Below are 17,650 nucleotides of genomic sequence, written 5' to 3' on the forward strand. Positions count from 1 at the left end.
AGTCAGTCATCTTTCCCAAAGTGGTGGTGGCGTGATTTAAACTGCGGGTCCGAGTCTGAGAAGCCCCTGGGGCCTACTGAACGGGACAGGGGTAGTTTATGGACTATTAGGAGGAGCACGTTCCACTGTGGGAAACCCAGATGGCGTCTCAGCTCTAGCTGCTACCACTCCTTTTCACCGCATGGGGATGGCTGAGTGTAAAGGGAGGCAGAAAGGAACAGACAAGTTCCACACTATTTATATTTGAATAATGCTTAGGAGTTTTACAATCATGTTTTCCATTACAAGAGCAATAAAACCATGGAAAATAAGATAAGAGGTAAACACACCTGTCCCTACTCTCACCTTTCTTTTTTTTTTTAAAGATTTTATTTATTTATTTATTTGAGAGAGTGAGAATGAGAGAGAGAGAGAGAGAGCACATGAGAGGGGGGAGGGTCAGAGGGAGAAGCAGACTCCCCGCTGAGCAGGGACCCCCCCCCCGATATGGGACTCGATCCCGGGACTCCAGGATCATGACCTGAGCCAAACGCAGTCGCTTAACCAACTGGGCCACCCAGGTGCCCTGTTTTTTGTTTTTAGATTTTATTTATTTATTGGAGAGAGAGAGACAGAGATAGTGAGAGAGAGAGAGAGAGAGAGAGAGAGCAGGAGCAGGGAGGAAAGGGAGAAGATTCCCTGCTGAGCAAGGAGTCCAATGTGGGGCTTGATCCCCAGGACCCTGGGATCATGACCTGAGCCAAAGGCAGACGCTTAACCAACTGAGCCACCCAGGCGCCCTACTCTCACCTTTCTAACACCTGGTTGAATCATTTGGGTTTATCTTTTCTGGCCTCTTTTTTTGTTTTGTTTTTTAAGATTTTATTTATTTGAGAGAGAGGGAGAGAGCACAAGCAGGGGGAGAGGCAGAGGGAGAAGGAGAAGGAGTCTCCCACTGAGCAGGAAGCCCGACGCGGGGCTCGTGCCCAGGCCCCTGGGATCATGACCTGAGCGGAAGGCAGACACTTAACTGACTGAGCCACCCAGGCGCCCCCGACCTCTTTTCATGTTAAGAAAGTTGTATGTACAGGTTTGCCTTCCTTTTTATATTTTACATCGGACTATATGCCCAATCTTTTTAAAGGTTGTATGATATTTCCTCTAACAGGTGGTCAGTAGTGAAATTACGTACTTTCTTACTATTGGACACTTGGACTCTTTTTAATGTTTGCCATTAGAAATAGTGGTGCACAGGACAGTTTGTACATATGTCTACTTTACTACTTTGGATTACTCTTTTTGGATTGATTCCCAGAAGCAAATTCATGGAGTCAAAGTATATGAGCATTTTTATGACTTTTGTTTCAAATTCCGTTTAATCATCTACCAGCAAAATATAAGAAAACAAGTATCACTCTATTTTCATCTATTTCAAGGAAAATAGATGTTACCATGGAATAAAAATTTTAATTTTAAAAAGTCAACGTTAATACTTCATTGTTGTTTAACTTGGCACTTCTTATCTTCCCCCCTATTCTGGCTATTGTCTTTTTCCTGAATTGGCTGTTCTTAAATTTGCCTATTGGAGTCATAGTGTTTTCCTTATCATTTTGTATACATTTTTTTATCCCGTGAAGATTTTGACTTTATTACAAGTAATTCTTTTTTTTTTAAGATTTTATTTATTTATTTGAGATAGAGAGCACGAGAGGGAAGAGGGGCAGAGGGAGAAGCAGACTCCCTGCTGAGCAGGGAGCCCGATGTGGGACTCGATCCCAGGACTCCAGGATCATGACCTGAGCCGAAGGCAGTCGCTTAACCAACTGAGCCACCCAGGCGCCCTATTACAAGTAATTCTTAAAAATACTTTTTCATAGTTTATTGTTACCCTTTGAATCTATTTTTAAATATGGTCTTCGTCATAGGAAGTAGCATGCAAGAGTTAACATTTTTTAAATGGAGACACAAAGATTTATGGGAAGGTCATTTTTTTAACCCAGTGATATACTTTATGTAACATAGTCACACACACACACACACACACACACACACACACACACACACACACACACTTCCCCATGAATGCTACGTTTTGAGCAACCAAAGGCCACCCTGGCTTACTCATTTTCCCTAGAAGCCTTGGTTTCCTGTGTCCCCTATTCCAAACACCCTCTTCCTTCTCCACAAAGAGTTTATGTTCGCCTGCAGCTGTTTCTGTTTTGTATTCCTTGAGCTTCAGTTGGCACCATCCACAGTGTATCTCAAATGGCTATTCAACTGCCTTCTGATCGGTTTTGCCTCCTTAACTAGAACAGAAACTCTTGAAAATTGAAGTCATTGCTTATTACCTGTTTATACCTTTGTTACTTGTTTATATCTTCCATAGTACATGGCAGCCTGAAAAATGACCATGCTGCATGTGAGATTAAGTAGCAGAATAGAGAGGGAAACCATGAGTCTATTTCAGAATTCTAGATAAAGGAATCTTATTTTAGAGTTAATTTTCCAAATTAGAATTTAGAAATAGTATCATTAGAGGAATCAACAGGCTAGTGGAAAATCATCATATCACAAATAATGACTAGTGGAAAGGGGTATAATTCATATTGTCACACCAAAGGGCACATGAACTTCTGGCTTCAGCTTGTATCTCCAGGGACAGGTGTGATCCAGATCGTGTTGAGGAAAACTGAGGCAGCTTACCAGATTTTCACTGAAGTCTTATTTAGGCGACCGTATAGATGTCCATTTTTTCCTTGATACTATCAAGTAACCCTGTAGGCTGTTGAATCTAGAAATTGAGATAGGAGATAGGAGTCAAATTCTGAGACTGTTAATAAGGATTAGATTTATAAAGCAGGGCAGGTGTCAAATCTGGTCTAGGGAGCAGGGAACTGAGGACTGGGACTTCTAGCAACAGCAGCACTGTGTACTCCCATCCTGGGAACCAAAACACTTTGTAAAGAGCTGCTGGGTGCTGCAATGGGCCTTTATACTATGTGAAGGTAAAGCCACAGTTCTGGGGTGGTGGCAGGAGGAGGGGTTGGGGGAGCATGGAGGGAGCTGGCCCAGAAACATAGCCAGGATCTAACATCAAGGAGAAAAAGCATTTACTAAATAACACAATTTGACAATTGTCTTTATAAGACTCAGTAGCTGATGTTTCTACCATTTAATGAAATGTCTCTCGCTTCTCTATATTAACAACCTCATGCAATCAGGTTTTTTTAAATTATGAAAAAGCAGCAATTTGGGGAATATGTACAGGGAGAGCATTAGCTTCCCTGCCTCCTCATTCTTCAAAATATGCTATTAAGCTGACTGCTACAAGCTTGGCAGCTCGTCCAGCCTAAAGGGAAAGATAGGCTACCCAGTGGCCCCTAGAAGCCCCCCCCTCTAATATTTTATCTCAAGTGTTCTCCTCATCTTCTTCATTTTTTAAATTGTAATTTCCCTTTGTTACTTCCTAGTCTTCAGCAGCAACTGTGTTTGGGAGAATTAGAGGAGGTACCTGTATCCGTATTTTTTAGAAAATTAGTATCTGGGGAGCATGAGAAGTTTGGAGAAGTAGTTTACAACGTGAAGAAGGGGTTAGAAGAGAATAATAGAAATTATGTGTATGGATTGTTTGTTATGTGCCAAGCACTAAGCAGTGTACTTTTCATTTCTTTAATCTGCACAGCAGCACTACACGAGGTCCGTATGGTTACTGTCTCAGTTTTGTAGTTGCAGAAAATGATGCTTAAATAGATTACGAAATCTGTCCAAGCTCACATGGCTAAGAAGTGATGGAACCAGGAAGCAAACCAGGAGTCCCATGCCAGAGCCCATACTCTCAGCCCCTCTGTTATTGAGTCAGTAGTTCTAGGCAACAAGGAACAACCAGGGAAGGTTGAGGAAAAACATCCCCAGAAAGACTCCAAAATGTTTAGGGAGGGGGTGAATTTCTTGCCTTTATGCTGGATGGGAAGTGGGTATTAAAGACAAGTGTTGGCCTCGTGAAGACCGGACAGACATGAGAGAAACACCTTCAACTTCCCCCAGCAGAACCTGTAATCACCTTTCTTGCAACATACACTTGTTGAGAGGTTCAGGGGAGAAAGAACGTGTGTTCTCAGAGTTTTATGTCTAGTGCTGATAGAGCAAATGGACTTGACGTAAAACATATTTTTAACGACCAAGAACACAATTTTCTGGCTTGTGTATTTGTAGCAGACATCACTCAGATCGTGGTTATTATAATCAGCACCTCCTGGAGTAATATGACCAGCTCGGCACAAACTAGATTTAAAAATAAATTCTCCACCTCATCTGGAACTCCCCAGGATTCAGTCTACAAGCAAGCCGGTGTAGTGCGGTACTTCCATCCTATTTCTCTGTGCCCTACTTTCATGTCCAGGGCCCTGTAGTGTTTTATAACTGTTGCCAAGTTGGCCCAGGGTTTTGAAGATCCCAAGATCCCTAAGTGACCTATCCAAGTTCATAGGGGACTATGAAATTAACCAATATTTATGAGATTTTCTGGATAACTTAGGTTAGCCTGGGGCAGAGTAGATTAGTACATTCATTGTTGAGCTCCTGCTTTGTGACAGGCATTGTGAATAATTGAGCAAACTGCCTCCAGGTTGGAAGATCCCAAATGCGTAGTTGAGGTAGCAATGAAGGCTTCAGACCAGTCAAAACTTCTGCCCAAGGCAGAGAAGTGGGAGGGGCTCATGTACACGACAATCCTAGCCAGCCACCCCAGTAGTGCGTGGTGGCGCATGTGATTCAAAATAAATATCCTGGTATCTTCTGAACTTTGTTTTTCTCTGTCATTTATCAATATTTACCTAAAAATATAAATGCAATTTCCACTATACCCTGGACTAAGAGACAGTGTTCATATCAATATCTACAAAATGATTAACAGGTAAACTCCTTCAGATTAAGAGAAACATATTGATAATTTCTGTACATTCCAGACTCTCTTTTCCCCAAATTAAAGCTTTTAAAAAGACTCTGCTTTAAATTTACCTCAATATTTGTGTCAAATTGAAGGTCTTCTTTATAGAGTCTGCTTGCAGCTGGTTCAAGAAAGACTGTGTTAGTTCAAGCATTGGAACAAAGCTCTGTTTCTATTAGTTCAACTGTCACATTAGGCCAGGTTCAAATCATTCACACTCAGGGCCTCTGATCTGAAATTGGTGGTAATCTCAATTGGTGGGAAGAAGTGTCACATTTAAAAAAAAAGGCTTAAAAGTCTTTTATTATAAAGATTATGTAACAAATGTGCAAGAAGTTTGGAAAGAAAGAAAAAATGAGCTATTTTCCCATCATCCCGAATACATTTATGTTAAGATGTGTTGAGAATGAAAGCCAGGCCTGTGGGTAATTGGAACAGTCCGATAGTACAACAGTATTTCCATTATTACTGCTACATAAAATATGTTAATTTGGGGGAAGAGCTAAAAATTGTCTCATTGGGGCACCTGGGTTGCTCAGTCAATTGAACCTCCAAATCTTTGTTTCGGCTCAGGTCATGATCTCAGGGTTGTAAGATCGAGCCCCAAGTTGGGCTCTGCTCTCAGTGGGGAGTCTGTTTGAGATTCTCTCTCTCTCCCTCCCCCCCCTACCCCTCTGCCTACCCCAGCTCTCTCTAAAATAAATAAATAAAATCTTGAAAAATAAAAATTCCCACATTATTTTTTCCATGGTATTTTGATAATTATGCATGTTTATTCTTATAGATGAAATGTAGAATAATTCCTACTACAACACGGATATTCTCAATCTGGATTCCCCCATCAGATATCAAATATGGCAATTAAAATGCTTTTCCAGTACTCTAGGTAGAATGCATTCAATAGTTTCCAAATATATATATGGCTATTTTATAAATATATAAAATTTTATAAATGGAAATTAAGGTCTCAATTACTCAAAGAACTCTAACTCACATGATACTGGAAGAGATGCTTTACGCGAAGGTACATACTTTCTAGTGTTCCATCTGAAGTTTTTCACATCAACCAAAGTTTGAACAATCATTACCTTTGTAAAATCTTCAGTGCCTTGTACCTGAAGTTTGACAGAATGTAAGTTAATTTCTGAGTACATATCATACAATAAATGTTTCTCTGGTAAGCTACTATCTCAGGACCTCTCTAAATATCATGTAAATATCTAAATTTACATGAAAAGTAAACATGTCTCTATTAGATAGACATCTTAAAATACCTGACTATGTTGGTTTTTTGAAAGTCAACATTCCATGTACTTTCATTGATTTTTAAGTGTTTTGCTCATTTCTCTTACAAATGAGAAAAATGATTAAGAGTTCATCATTAATGATCCTTTAAAATATCACCGAGAGAGATTATCTATGTGGCAAAAGAAAGTTAAAAAACAGTAGACTTCAAGAAATCCTTCGGCATGTGGTTGTTTTCGATATGCTTTGAATCACATTGGTACCCAAATCTACAGTAAGCAGGGCTTTCTGCCTATGAGAGTAGACGGAGTTGCCCAGGTTTTAAGTTGCCTTGAGAATCTCTTGCTTGGGCATCTAATTTCCCAATCAGCACCCACAGTAGAGCTCTGTTATATTGTACCCAAGGATAGCGGTAGGGAGCACCATAGTTAAGTGTAATGTCTTACTTCCTTTCAGTGGCATCTGTTCAGAAAATTTTTCTTATGACCCTTTCTCATCTTGGGATTCCTCTTATCCCCACCTCATGTTTTTCTCCTGTCCCAAATCTACCTCCTAAGTACTTCTATCATAGCTGTACATGTTTCATGAACATATATGTGTTTCTTTTCACTTGGATGAGACATCTTTTGAGGGTAAGTCGCAAATCTCATTTGTCCTGATCACTTTAGCGTCTAGCACGGTTTCTGCCATACATTCATTGCTTTAAAAATATATGCCTAATTTAATTGACTCTAGGTCCCTCTTTCAATTTACTTTTTGTAGCTATATTTTGTATGTCCCCTGATTCCTCCTGACATGTGCCTCTCTTCCTCTACCCCAACACACACACACATGCACACACACAGGGTCGGCCTTCTTTCTTTCTTCATATGCACAGCTTCTCATTTTGATTGCCAGGAAGACTCAACAGCTTAAACATGGGAAGTCTTTCATCTTATATTCACTTTCAGAGTGGCTGAGCAAATACCCCTGATACTCAGTTCAGCATGGGTCTGGCAAAACTTTTCTAGAGTACTGTTGATACAGTCCAGGGAAAGTGGTCCTTCTGCAATGTGTAAATGAACTTACAGGCCCCCTGTTGCTATTTATAATTGCACCAAAATCTAACGAAGGCCCAAATGTACAGCTCGGCCTGCTTCATTGACATTGAACAGGAATATCTTGGTGTTTGGACTACTTAGAGCCAAAGCAATCAGTGACCTGGGTGTATGTGGTGTGTGTGCTTATGGAATGGTAGGGGAAACGCAGAGGATGGGAAGGTGGAAAAGTGACAATTTTTCTTATGTTCATACATATATGGCATATTGACTGGAAGGCATGAATCAACATTTCTATACCTGATAGCACGTTATAGGAATTAAGGAAGGTGCCTTATAAGCTTTTCGTAACTGACAATCTTCTATAGCTCCATTGATGAGGATGACATAGATCACAGTTTCATCATAGATATCAGTTTTGGAGTTCTTTGGTATATCTTTTACACAAACATTACAGAGTTTTAACTGCATCTTGTAGTTCCAATCCTATAAGGAAAACAATTTCATAGTCTACTGTTTATAAAGTTTAACATCAATCCCTAAAGAGTTAATTGATAACACTACTTTAATACAATTCCATTCAGAGAGAAGGATGAGTTTATATATAAACACCTCTTACCTCATAAGACAAACGTTCCCTCATTTTTTTGGCGGTAATAGAAAGTCCAAGTTTTAGCCACATTTTATATTCAATGTGAGGACAACATTGTTTAAAAGCTTCATACAAGTGATTTTTAGGAATAAAACAAGTCTGAAAAATGGAGGATATAAATTTAATATTTCCTTCTGCACACCTATAGTTTAAGGATATAAGGTTTTCTCATTTACATATAACATTAAAGCTAAGAATTTAAATTCTGTAAGATTCATGTTGTTGCCTGGACAACTAATAAGATGTGTATAGTAGTAAATATTTGTGTGATCTTATCATAAATTAAATATTAAAATGTCACATCCTCCAATGAGACATTATTATTCTTACAGATTCTGCAAAAGTAGAAAACAACATATCAAAAATAATTGAAACTTTTAAACTAAAGATATAAATATTTCTGAAAATACATAATTTTAGGGGAGCAAACTTTTTAGATAACAATAAATGCTAGTGCTAACAATGAGCAGGCTATTGGCTATGAGGAATAAGCTGCTACGAATATACAAGATGCTGTGTATGTTGGTTTTTATTTCTCATAGGTAAGTATGTATGAGTGCGATTGCTGGGTAATATGGTAATTGTGTGTTTAACTTTATAAGAAAATTGCCAGTCTGCTGTTAGAAGGGTTGTAACATTTTACACTCTCATCAGCCATGATGGAAATTTCAGCTGCTTCACATCCTTGCCAATATCTGCTACTCATTATTTTTATTTTTCGCCAATGTAGTAGGTGTGTGGTGATACCTCATCATGATTTTAATCTGCATTTCTCTGAGAGCTAATGATATCAGGCATCTTCCTCATGTGCTTTTTGGTCATTTGTATATTCGTATATTCTTTTGTGAAATGTTTGTTCAAATCCTTTGCCCGATTTTTAATTTGGTGTTTTGTCTTCTTATATTTGAGTTGTAAGAATTCTTTATAGGTTCTATTGTCAAGTAATTTTTCAGATAAAGATATTGTGACACGTTTCCATTGTCTGTGGTTTGCTTTTTCCATGTTCTTTGTGGTGTCTTTAAAAAGCAGAAGATTTTAAGTTTAGTGACATTCAATTTATCAGTATTTCCTTTTATAGTTAGTGCTTTTTGTGTCCTGGCTTAGAAATCTTTGCCTATCTCAAGATTTGTGTTTCCGTTTAGAATTTTTATAGCTCTAATTTTTATGTTTAGGTCTATCATCATTCCAAGTCAATTTTTGTGCCAAGGCTCATAGCTCCCATATAGATATTTGAGATTTTCAGGATCATTTGTTGAAAATACTATTATTGATTATTATTATATTAATATTAATTATTATATATTATATATTAATAACATTATTAATAACATTACTATTAATATCAATATCATATATACACAATATATGAATCTATTTCTGGATTCTCTTCCCTGTTCCACTATTTTATATTATCTTAAGTTAATATCATTTTGTCTTGATTATAATAGATTTATAATAAGGCTTCAAGTCAGACAGTATATGTCATCTAACATTATTCTTTTTAAATTTTAATTCCAGTGTAGTTAATGCACAGTGTTATATTAATTTCAGGTGTACAATATAGTGATTCAGTAATTCCACATATTACTCCAGTGCTCATCAAGATAAGTGTACTCCTAATTCTCGTCACCTATTTCACCCATCTCCCCACCCCCTTTCCCTCTGGTGTCCATCTGTTGATTCTCTATAGTTAAGAGTCTGTTTTTGGTTTGTCTTTTTTCTTTGTTCATTTGTTTTGTTTCTTCAATTCCATATATGAGTGAAATCATATGGTATTTGTCTTTCTCTGACTTACTTCATTCAGCATTATACCCTCTAGATCCTTCCATGTTGTTGCAAATGGCCAGATTTCATTCTTTTTTATGGAAGAATAATATTCCATTACATATATGTATATATACATATATATACATGTAATGTGTGTGTATATACATACATATATATATATATGTATGTATATACACACATTTTCTTTATCCATTCATCTATTGGTGGACACTTGGGCTGCTTCCATAATTTGGCTATTGTGAATAATGCTGTAGTAAACATAAGGGTGCATATATCCCTTCAAATTACTGTTTTCAAATTCTTTGGGTAAATACCCACTAGTGTGATTACAGGACTTTAGGGTAGTTCTAGTCTTAATTTTTTTGAGGCACCTCCATTCTGTCTTCCACGGTAGCTGCACCAGTTTATATCTCTATCAATAGTGCATGAGGGTTCCTTTTCCTCCACATCCTTGCCAACACTTGTTTCTTGAGTTTTTGATTTTAGCCATTCCGATGGGTGTGAGGTGATATCTTATTGTGGTTTTGATTCGCGTTTCCCTGATAATAAGTGATGATGAGCATCCTTTCATGTGTTTGTTGGCCATTTGTATTCTTCTAGGAGAAATGTCTGTTTACGTCTTCTGCCCATTTTTTAACTGGATTATCATCATTATTTTTTGGTGTTGAGTTGTATAAGTTCTTTATATAGTTTGGATACTAACCTTTTATCAAATATGTCATTTGCTAATATCTTCTCGCATTCAATAGGTTATCTTTTAGTTTTTTTGGTTGTTTCCTCTGCTGGGTAGAAGCTTTTTATTTTGATATAGTCCCAATAGTTTATTTTTGTTTTTGTTTCCCTTGCCTCAGGAGACATAATTAGAAAGATGTTGTTATGGTTGATGTCAGAGAAACTACCATCTGTTCTCTGTTCCAGGATTTTCATTTTTTTATTCATTTATTTTTTAGGTAAGCTCTATGCACAATGTGGGGCTTGAACTCATGGTCCCAAGATCGAGAGTCACATGCTCTACTGACTAAGCCAGCCAGGCACCCCTATTCTAAGATTTTTATAGTTTCAGGTCTCCCATTTAGGTCCTTAATCCATTTTGAGTTTATTTTTGTGTATGGTGTAAAAAAGTAGTCCACTTTCACTTCTTTGCATGTAACTGCCCTGTTTTCCCAACGTCTTTTTTGAAGAGACTGTCTTTTTCCCATTGTATACTCTTGTCTCCTTTGTCAAAGATTAGTTGGCCATATAATTGTGGGTTTATTTCTGGATTTTCTATTCTGTTCCATTGATTTATGTTTCTTTTCTTTTCTTTTTTAAAATATTTTATTTATTTATTTCACAGAGAGAGACACAGAGAGAGACGCAGGGAACACAAGCAGGGGGAGTGGGAGAGGGAGAGGCAGGCTTCCCGCCGAGCAGGGAGCCTGATGCGGGGCTCTATCCCAGAACCCTGAGATCATGACCTGAGCCGAAGGCAGACGCTTAACTACTGAGCCACTCAGGTGCCCCTGATTTGTTTCTATTTTTGTGCCATGCTGTTTTTATTTACTACAGCTTTGTAATATAAAGTGAAATCTGGAATTGTGATACCTACAGCTTTGTTTTTCTTTTTAAAGATTGCTTTGGCTATATTAGCCTGGTGATGGGTATTAAAGAGGGCATGTACTGAATGGAGCACTGGGTGTTGTACGCAAACAATGAATCATGGAACACTACATCAAAAACTAATGATGTAATGTATAGTGATTAACATAACATAATAAAATAAGGTAAAAAAAAAGATTGCTTTGGTCTTTTTGTGGTTCCATACACATATTAGGATTGTTTGTTCTAGTTCTGTGAAAAATGCTGTTGTTATTTTGATAGGGATTACATTAAATCTGTAGATTACTTTCGGTAGTATGGACACTTTTAACAATATTGGTTTTTCCAACCTATGAACAATGGGACATCTAATTTCTTTCATCAAGGTTTTATAGTTTTTGGAGTACAGATCTTTCACCTCCTTGATTTATTCCTAGGTACTTTACTATTTGTGGTGCAATTGGAAATGACATTGCTTTCTTAATTTATTTCTGCTGCTTCATTATTAGTGTATAAAGATGCAGTGGATTTCTATACATTGATCTCATATCCTGCAACCTTACTGAATTCATTTATCAGTTCTAGTATTTTTTTTTTTTTTGGTGGTCTTTAGAGTTTTCTTTATATAATATCATGTCAAAGAGTGAAAGTTTTATTTCTTCCTTACCAATTTAGATGAGTTTTATTTCTTTTTCTTGTCCGATTGCTGTGGGTAAGACTTGCAGTACTATGTTGAATAAAAGCAGTGAGAGTGGACATCCTTGTCTTGTTTCTTACCTTAGGGGAAAAGCTCTCAGCTTTTCACCATTGAGTATGATGGTAGCTGTGGGTTTTTTACATACAGCCTTTATTTTGTTGAGGCATGTGCCCTCTAAATCTACTTTGTTGAGGGTTTTTATCATGAATGGATGTTGTACTTTGTCAAATGCCTTTTCTGCATCTATTGAAATGATCATATGGTTCTTATCCTTTCTCTTATTGATGTGATGCGTCACATTGACTGATTTGTAAATATTGACCTTTGCATCCTGGGAATAAGTGTCATTCAATAGTGGTGAATGATTTTTTTTAATGTATTGTTGGATTCTGTTTGCTAATATATTGTTGATGAATTTTGCATCTATGGGTAGGTATCTTAATGTTCATCAGAGATATTGGCCTATAGTTCTCTTTTTTGTAGTGTCTTTACCTGGTTTTGGTAACAGGGTAATGCTGACCTCAAAGAATGAATCTGGAAGCTTTCCTTCCTCTTTGGTTTTGGAATAGTTTGAGAAGAGTAAGTATTAACTCTTCTTTAAATGTCTGGTTGAATTCACCTGTGAGGCCGTCTGGTCCTGGACTTCTGCTTGTTGGAGTTTTTTGATGCTTGTTCAATTTCATTGCTGGTAATTGGTCTGTTCAAATTTTCTATTTCTTCCTGGTTCAGTTTTGGGAGGTTATATGTTTCTAGGAATTTATTCATTTCTTCTGGGTTGTCCAATTTTTTGGCATAAAATTTTTCATAATGTTATTTTACAATCCTTTGTATTTCTGTGGGGTCAGTTATTTCTCCTCTTTCATTTCTGATTTTGTTTATTTGAATCCTTTCTCTCTCTCTCTCTCTCTTCTTTTTATGAATTTGGTTAAAGGTTTATCAATTTTGTTGATCTTTTCAAAGAGCCAGCTTTGCAGTATCATATCCAGAGGTACATGATGCCCAGTTGTCCAACTTTTAGTGATGCTACAATTGTTTTTTAGGTGGTGCCAGCTAGGTCCTTTCATTATAAAGTTTCCCATTAACACTGCGCACAGTAGTTTTAGCATTAATTGATGGCTGTTGCCTAGATCCATTATTTCATTGAGATGGCAAAATGAAGATATTCTAATTCTCTGTTTCTACATTTGTTAGCTGGAATTCTGTATAGAAGAATATTTCTTCATTTTTTTTTTTTTTTGGTAACCTTGAAAGAGTTCATAGAAGAAAGGCAGGATAAATGTTGAATTCTTTCTATTTAAAAAAAAATCCATTTTTAGAGTATTAAGTTAATATCCCAACAATCTTATTGGAAATTAAACAAATTTTGGTATCATCATCAACTTATGGATTTTTATATATTATGGGGTTCAATTGTTTGCAGTCATTGTTCTTTTTGAGTTTAAATTAGGCCAGTGATAGCCCCTGTTGCTTTGAGAATTTTGTCCTCATTGTACCTGGGGAAACTTCCAACCACTTTGCTCAACTTTTTTATTAATAGATATTAGTTCTCTGACTTTTTCCCTTCCTTGCCCCCCAAATTATGGTATTGATAGCTAAAATATGTCCTCTAATTTCCCCATGAGAGACCTCATTTGATCAGTTTTTCTGGTTAAATTTTTCAATATGGTAGGTTAACTTTTGCAAGCCATTTTGCCAGGACAGTAAACTGGATAAATATAATCTGGTAACAAGTTTTATTCCTTTACTATTCCTATTTTTTAATAAAATTATCATGAGACTGTAAACATATGCTAAATACAGAAATAACCTTAAATTTGATACTAGATATTTAATAAGATACTGCAATAGACCATATGGTGATGTTTTCTGACCTCCACTACAGTTTTGCAGGTAGCAGAACACATCATGGGTTCGTTAGTTAAACAGTTTAGCTCTCCTATTATTTCCCCACTGATTGCAAAGTCTGTGTACATTAGCTGATAATCTTTTTCCTCTGACTCCCAGAGCATTTGGTCAATTCCGAAACCAGGTTTTGATCTTTGAAGCTGTTTAGGAATGAAGAAAGAGAAAAAAAATATGCCAGTTAATTACCAAAACTCTCTAATTTTTTACTTTTTTCCTTTGGTTTTAGCAATTTTAATATGTAGACACTGTTTTGAGGATACTTCTTACTTATACCTTTTAAGGCGATTTTATTAAATTAGCAAAAGCATTCCTAGATCCTGCGATATTTCTGAATCCTTCTACTCAGCCAACATATACCTGCCTTAGAAAGGCTAAATGCCCAATTCAGATAAACATAAGATGAAAACAACTTATAATATTCCATCTTAAAGATGATCCTTTGCATGGTTTCTTGTTGTCTATGGGAAAGTAATGCTTAAAAGGTGGTAGGTAATGTTAACCACTGTGTTTGAACAAGAAAATTGGATGGTAGCTGTTGTCCTAAAAGAGGAACAGTGCAGTTCTTAACATAGAAAACTATGAATTCTCAATTTTATAGAATTTTTAACTAATGTTCCCAAGTGCATTTATAAATAACTTTGACTTACCTTTATCATACCTGATATTATTATATAAATTCCTTCGGGCTCATCACCTTCTTCAAATATATCATTTCCACAATCAAATGTTACAACTTTGGCTCTTTCCTTAAAAATATCACCAAATATATAAGATACAAACACTATATTAGCAGTGGTTGAGGATGTTGAAGTTTACATCTTTTTTTTAAAAGATTTTATTTATTTATTTATTTATTTGAGAGAGAGAATGAGAGAGAGAGAGAGAGCATGAGAGGGGGGAGGGTCAGAGGGAGAAGCGGACTCCCCGCTGAGCAGGGAGCCCGATGTGGGACTCGATCCCGGGACTCCAGGATCATGACCCAAGCCAAAGGCAGTCGCTTAACCAACTGAGCCACCCAGGCACCCCTGAAGTTTACATCTTAATAAAAGTTTTTACATTTTAGAATATCAGTCAGTAAGATCCAACTTATTGTGTTAGTGATAAATTTGCAAGAGAAAATAGGAATTATGAATATCAAAGAGAAGAAGGGGATATTCATAGATCTTCATAACTTCAGATGGGATATTTATACATGGATTAGAAAAGAACTAATCTAATATAAGAGTAAGAATGTAGTGGAAAGATAAAAATATTTCATCTGGATGAAAATAATCAGAACAGATTCAGGCTAAGGGCATATATACGTCTCACACATAGTTATGCTCTAAATGGCTGATGAAGTAAATAAAAAATTCATTCATTCAAAATATTCTAAGCAGGTGGAAAAATATGCACCTGCTCCTTTGGCACCAAGTAGATATAGAAAAAGAATGTTATTAGAACAAGTTAGACCTATTTAATTGTTTATTCTACAGTCTTTGAGCATCTTCTCTGTAATAAGCAAAGTGCAAGGGGCTGGGTATTCAAAAGATGGATGAGCTAAAGGATATAGCACAGAAGAGGGATGTAAATGTAATTGTAATGCAATGTACTTAATGCTATAATGAAACTGTATAATGGATACAATGGCGACACCTTTGGTCCTCCAAACTCAGGATGGACCACAGAATGGTCTTCTACTGGTGGGGTGTTTGCCCCCAAAGCCTACTTTTCTAAGTTACCTTTGGTAGGGATGTTTCCAGGATCTTTCCAGAGAAGCAAGATTTGGGGAAAAAAAAGTAAAAACAAAGGACATTTCAAGAAAAGTAAATAGCACCTCCAGAGGAAGGGAATTAGAAAACAGTGAAAAGGGTTTGGGGTACCATGTAAGGTTGAGTATAAATAGAGTATGAGGTAGATGATGATGGAAATGTAGACAGGAAGCAGATTGGGAAAGGACTTTTCAGGTCACTTAAAGGGATTTTGATTTTATCCCATAGACAATAAAAGACTTTTAAAGAGTTTTAAGCTGGAGAGAATCAGAGTTCTTCGTTAAAAAAAAAATCATTTGTTGGTACATTATAGATGGTATTACCAGAAAATAAAAATATTACCTGAATGAAGTTTATATGGTCTTTGTCTTTATCTAGCCATGGAATATGGTAGAGTGCTTCTTCAACAGTAAGGGGCTTGATAACAGGTTGAAAATCAAGTATCTCTCTTTTTTTGGCCATTATTAACTAAAACCACAAAATTTAAGAAAGAAGATGAACAAAACTGGTGTTCACAGAATGCTTAAGAAATTATGGCTTTGTACTATTTCCTTTACTTGCTCTTCTGAGATTTTTGTTCTTCTGTGGAAACTTTCAACTTCTCCCCACTGATAGCATTTTTCTGTTATCATCATTCTGAAGTCATAGATTAAACATTTAAAAGTAAACTTTTTTTACTAAATTAAAGTAGATAAGCAAAAAGTGCACAGATTATAAATGTCTGCTCAAAGAACATTTACAATGTGAAAAGATCTGGGTAACCAGCACCCAGATTAAGAGATAAAACATTTACTGCACCTAAAATCCTCTCTTATATTCTCTTCTAGTCATTTCTTCTATCCAAAGATGACCTCTCTTCTATCAGAGTTTAGCTTTGTTTGGTTTTGAGATTTATCTGCATGAAATCAATGAGTATGTACTTGTTTGTGTCTGGTTTTATTTGCTCAGTAGTATGTTTGTGAGATTCATCTCTAATATTTCAGGGAGCAATATTAGAAGTTCATTCCTGTCATTTTCATTGTTGTAGAGGATTATGTTGTATGAATATACCACAGTTTTGTCTACTATTGATCAACATTTTGGGTGTGCCAGTTTTGGCCTTTGTAATGCTGCTATGTTTGTTTGCTGTACATATGTATACATTTCTGTGGATATATGGTTCTGTAATCTAATTGCTGTGTCATATGTGTATGTTCAAATTTAGTAGATTCTGCCTAACAATTCCAAAGTGATTGCATTAATTTACACTCTTATTCTAACGTTCCAGTTATTCTACATTATTGCCTACAGTTAGTTAAAAAAATCAAGTATTCTGATGGTTGTGTATTGGTATTTCATTTGGTTTTAATTTGTATTAGGCTTTTGACAATGAAATTTAGTACCTTTTGTTATGTATTAGTCATCTGAATATCCTCTGTTGGGAGGTGTCTACTCAATCTGTAGGACTCCTTTTAGCATTTCTTTCAGGGCAGATCTAGTGGTAATAAACTCCCTCCACTTTTGTTTATCTGGGAATGTCTTAATTTCTCATTTCTGCAGGACAGTTTTGCTGGACATAGGATTTTTGGTTGATAGGTTTTTTTTTCTCTTTTAGCACTTTGAATATATCAGTTCACTTTCTTCTGGTCTACAAAGTATCTGATGAGAAATCTGATAATAATCTTATTGAGGATTGCTTATATGGGATGAGTTGCTATTGCTGATTCAAAATTTTCTTTTTGTCTTTTTGACAGTTTGATTATAATGTGTCTCGGTGTGCGTCTCTCTCAGGTCATCCTACTTGGAATTTATTGAACTTCTTGGATGTTAATATTTATGTCTTTCATCTAAGTTGGGAAATTTTTGGCCATTATTTCTTCAAATATTCTCTGTCTCTCTCGCTCCCTTCTCTTTGTGGAATTCCCACAGTGCATATGTTGGTCCACTTGATTAGATCTCATGGGTCCCGTAGATTTTGTTCTCTTTTCTTCAATCTTTTTACTTCTGTTACTCAAATAGGATAATTTCCATTGTTTTATCTTTAAGGTGACTGATCTTTCTACCTGCTCAAATGTGCCTTTCAGTTCTCGCCAC

The 17,650-nt window shown here is 36.4% G+C and overlaps 1 protein-coding gene across 1 annotated transcript in view; it reads right to left on the minus strand.

Moving 5' to 3' along the window:
• Window positions 1-2,704: 2,704 nt before the first annotated feature.
• Window positions 2,705-17,650, minus strand: part of SLC9C1 (solute carrier family 9 member C1) — a 72,241-nt gene continuing 57,295 nt past the window's right edge. Inside the window, exons 20-27 of the mRNA XM_088022900.1 lie at window positions 15,920-16,045; window positions 14,474-14,572; window positions 13,793-13,966; window positions 7,826-7,957; window positions 7,507-7,692; window positions 5,915-6,039; window positions 4,996-5,038; window positions 2,705-2,770 (exon numbers count right to left, since the gene is read on the minus strand). Coding sequence (XP_087879026.1) covers window positions 2,705-2,770; window positions 4,996-5,038; window positions 5,915-6,039; window positions 7,507-7,692; window positions 7,826-7,957; window positions 13,793-13,966; window positions 14,474-14,572; window positions 15,920-16,045 — 951 coding nt within the window. The remainder of the gene's footprint in view (window positions 2,771-4,995; window positions 5,039-5,914; window positions 6,040-7,506; window positions 7,693-7,825; window positions 7,958-13,792; window positions 13,967-14,473; window positions 14,573-15,919; window positions 16,046-17,650) is intronic.

Source organism: Eumetopias jubatus, unplaced genomic scaffold (genome assembly GCF_037043125.1).
Source record: "Eumetopias jubatus isolate StellerSeaLion01/CBP00866 unplaced genomic scaffold, mEumJub1_p1.0 scaffold_1, whole genome shotgun sequence".
Lineage (NCBI taxonomy): Eukaryota > Metazoa > Chordata > Mammalia > Carnivora > Otariidae > Eumetopias > Eumetopias jubatus.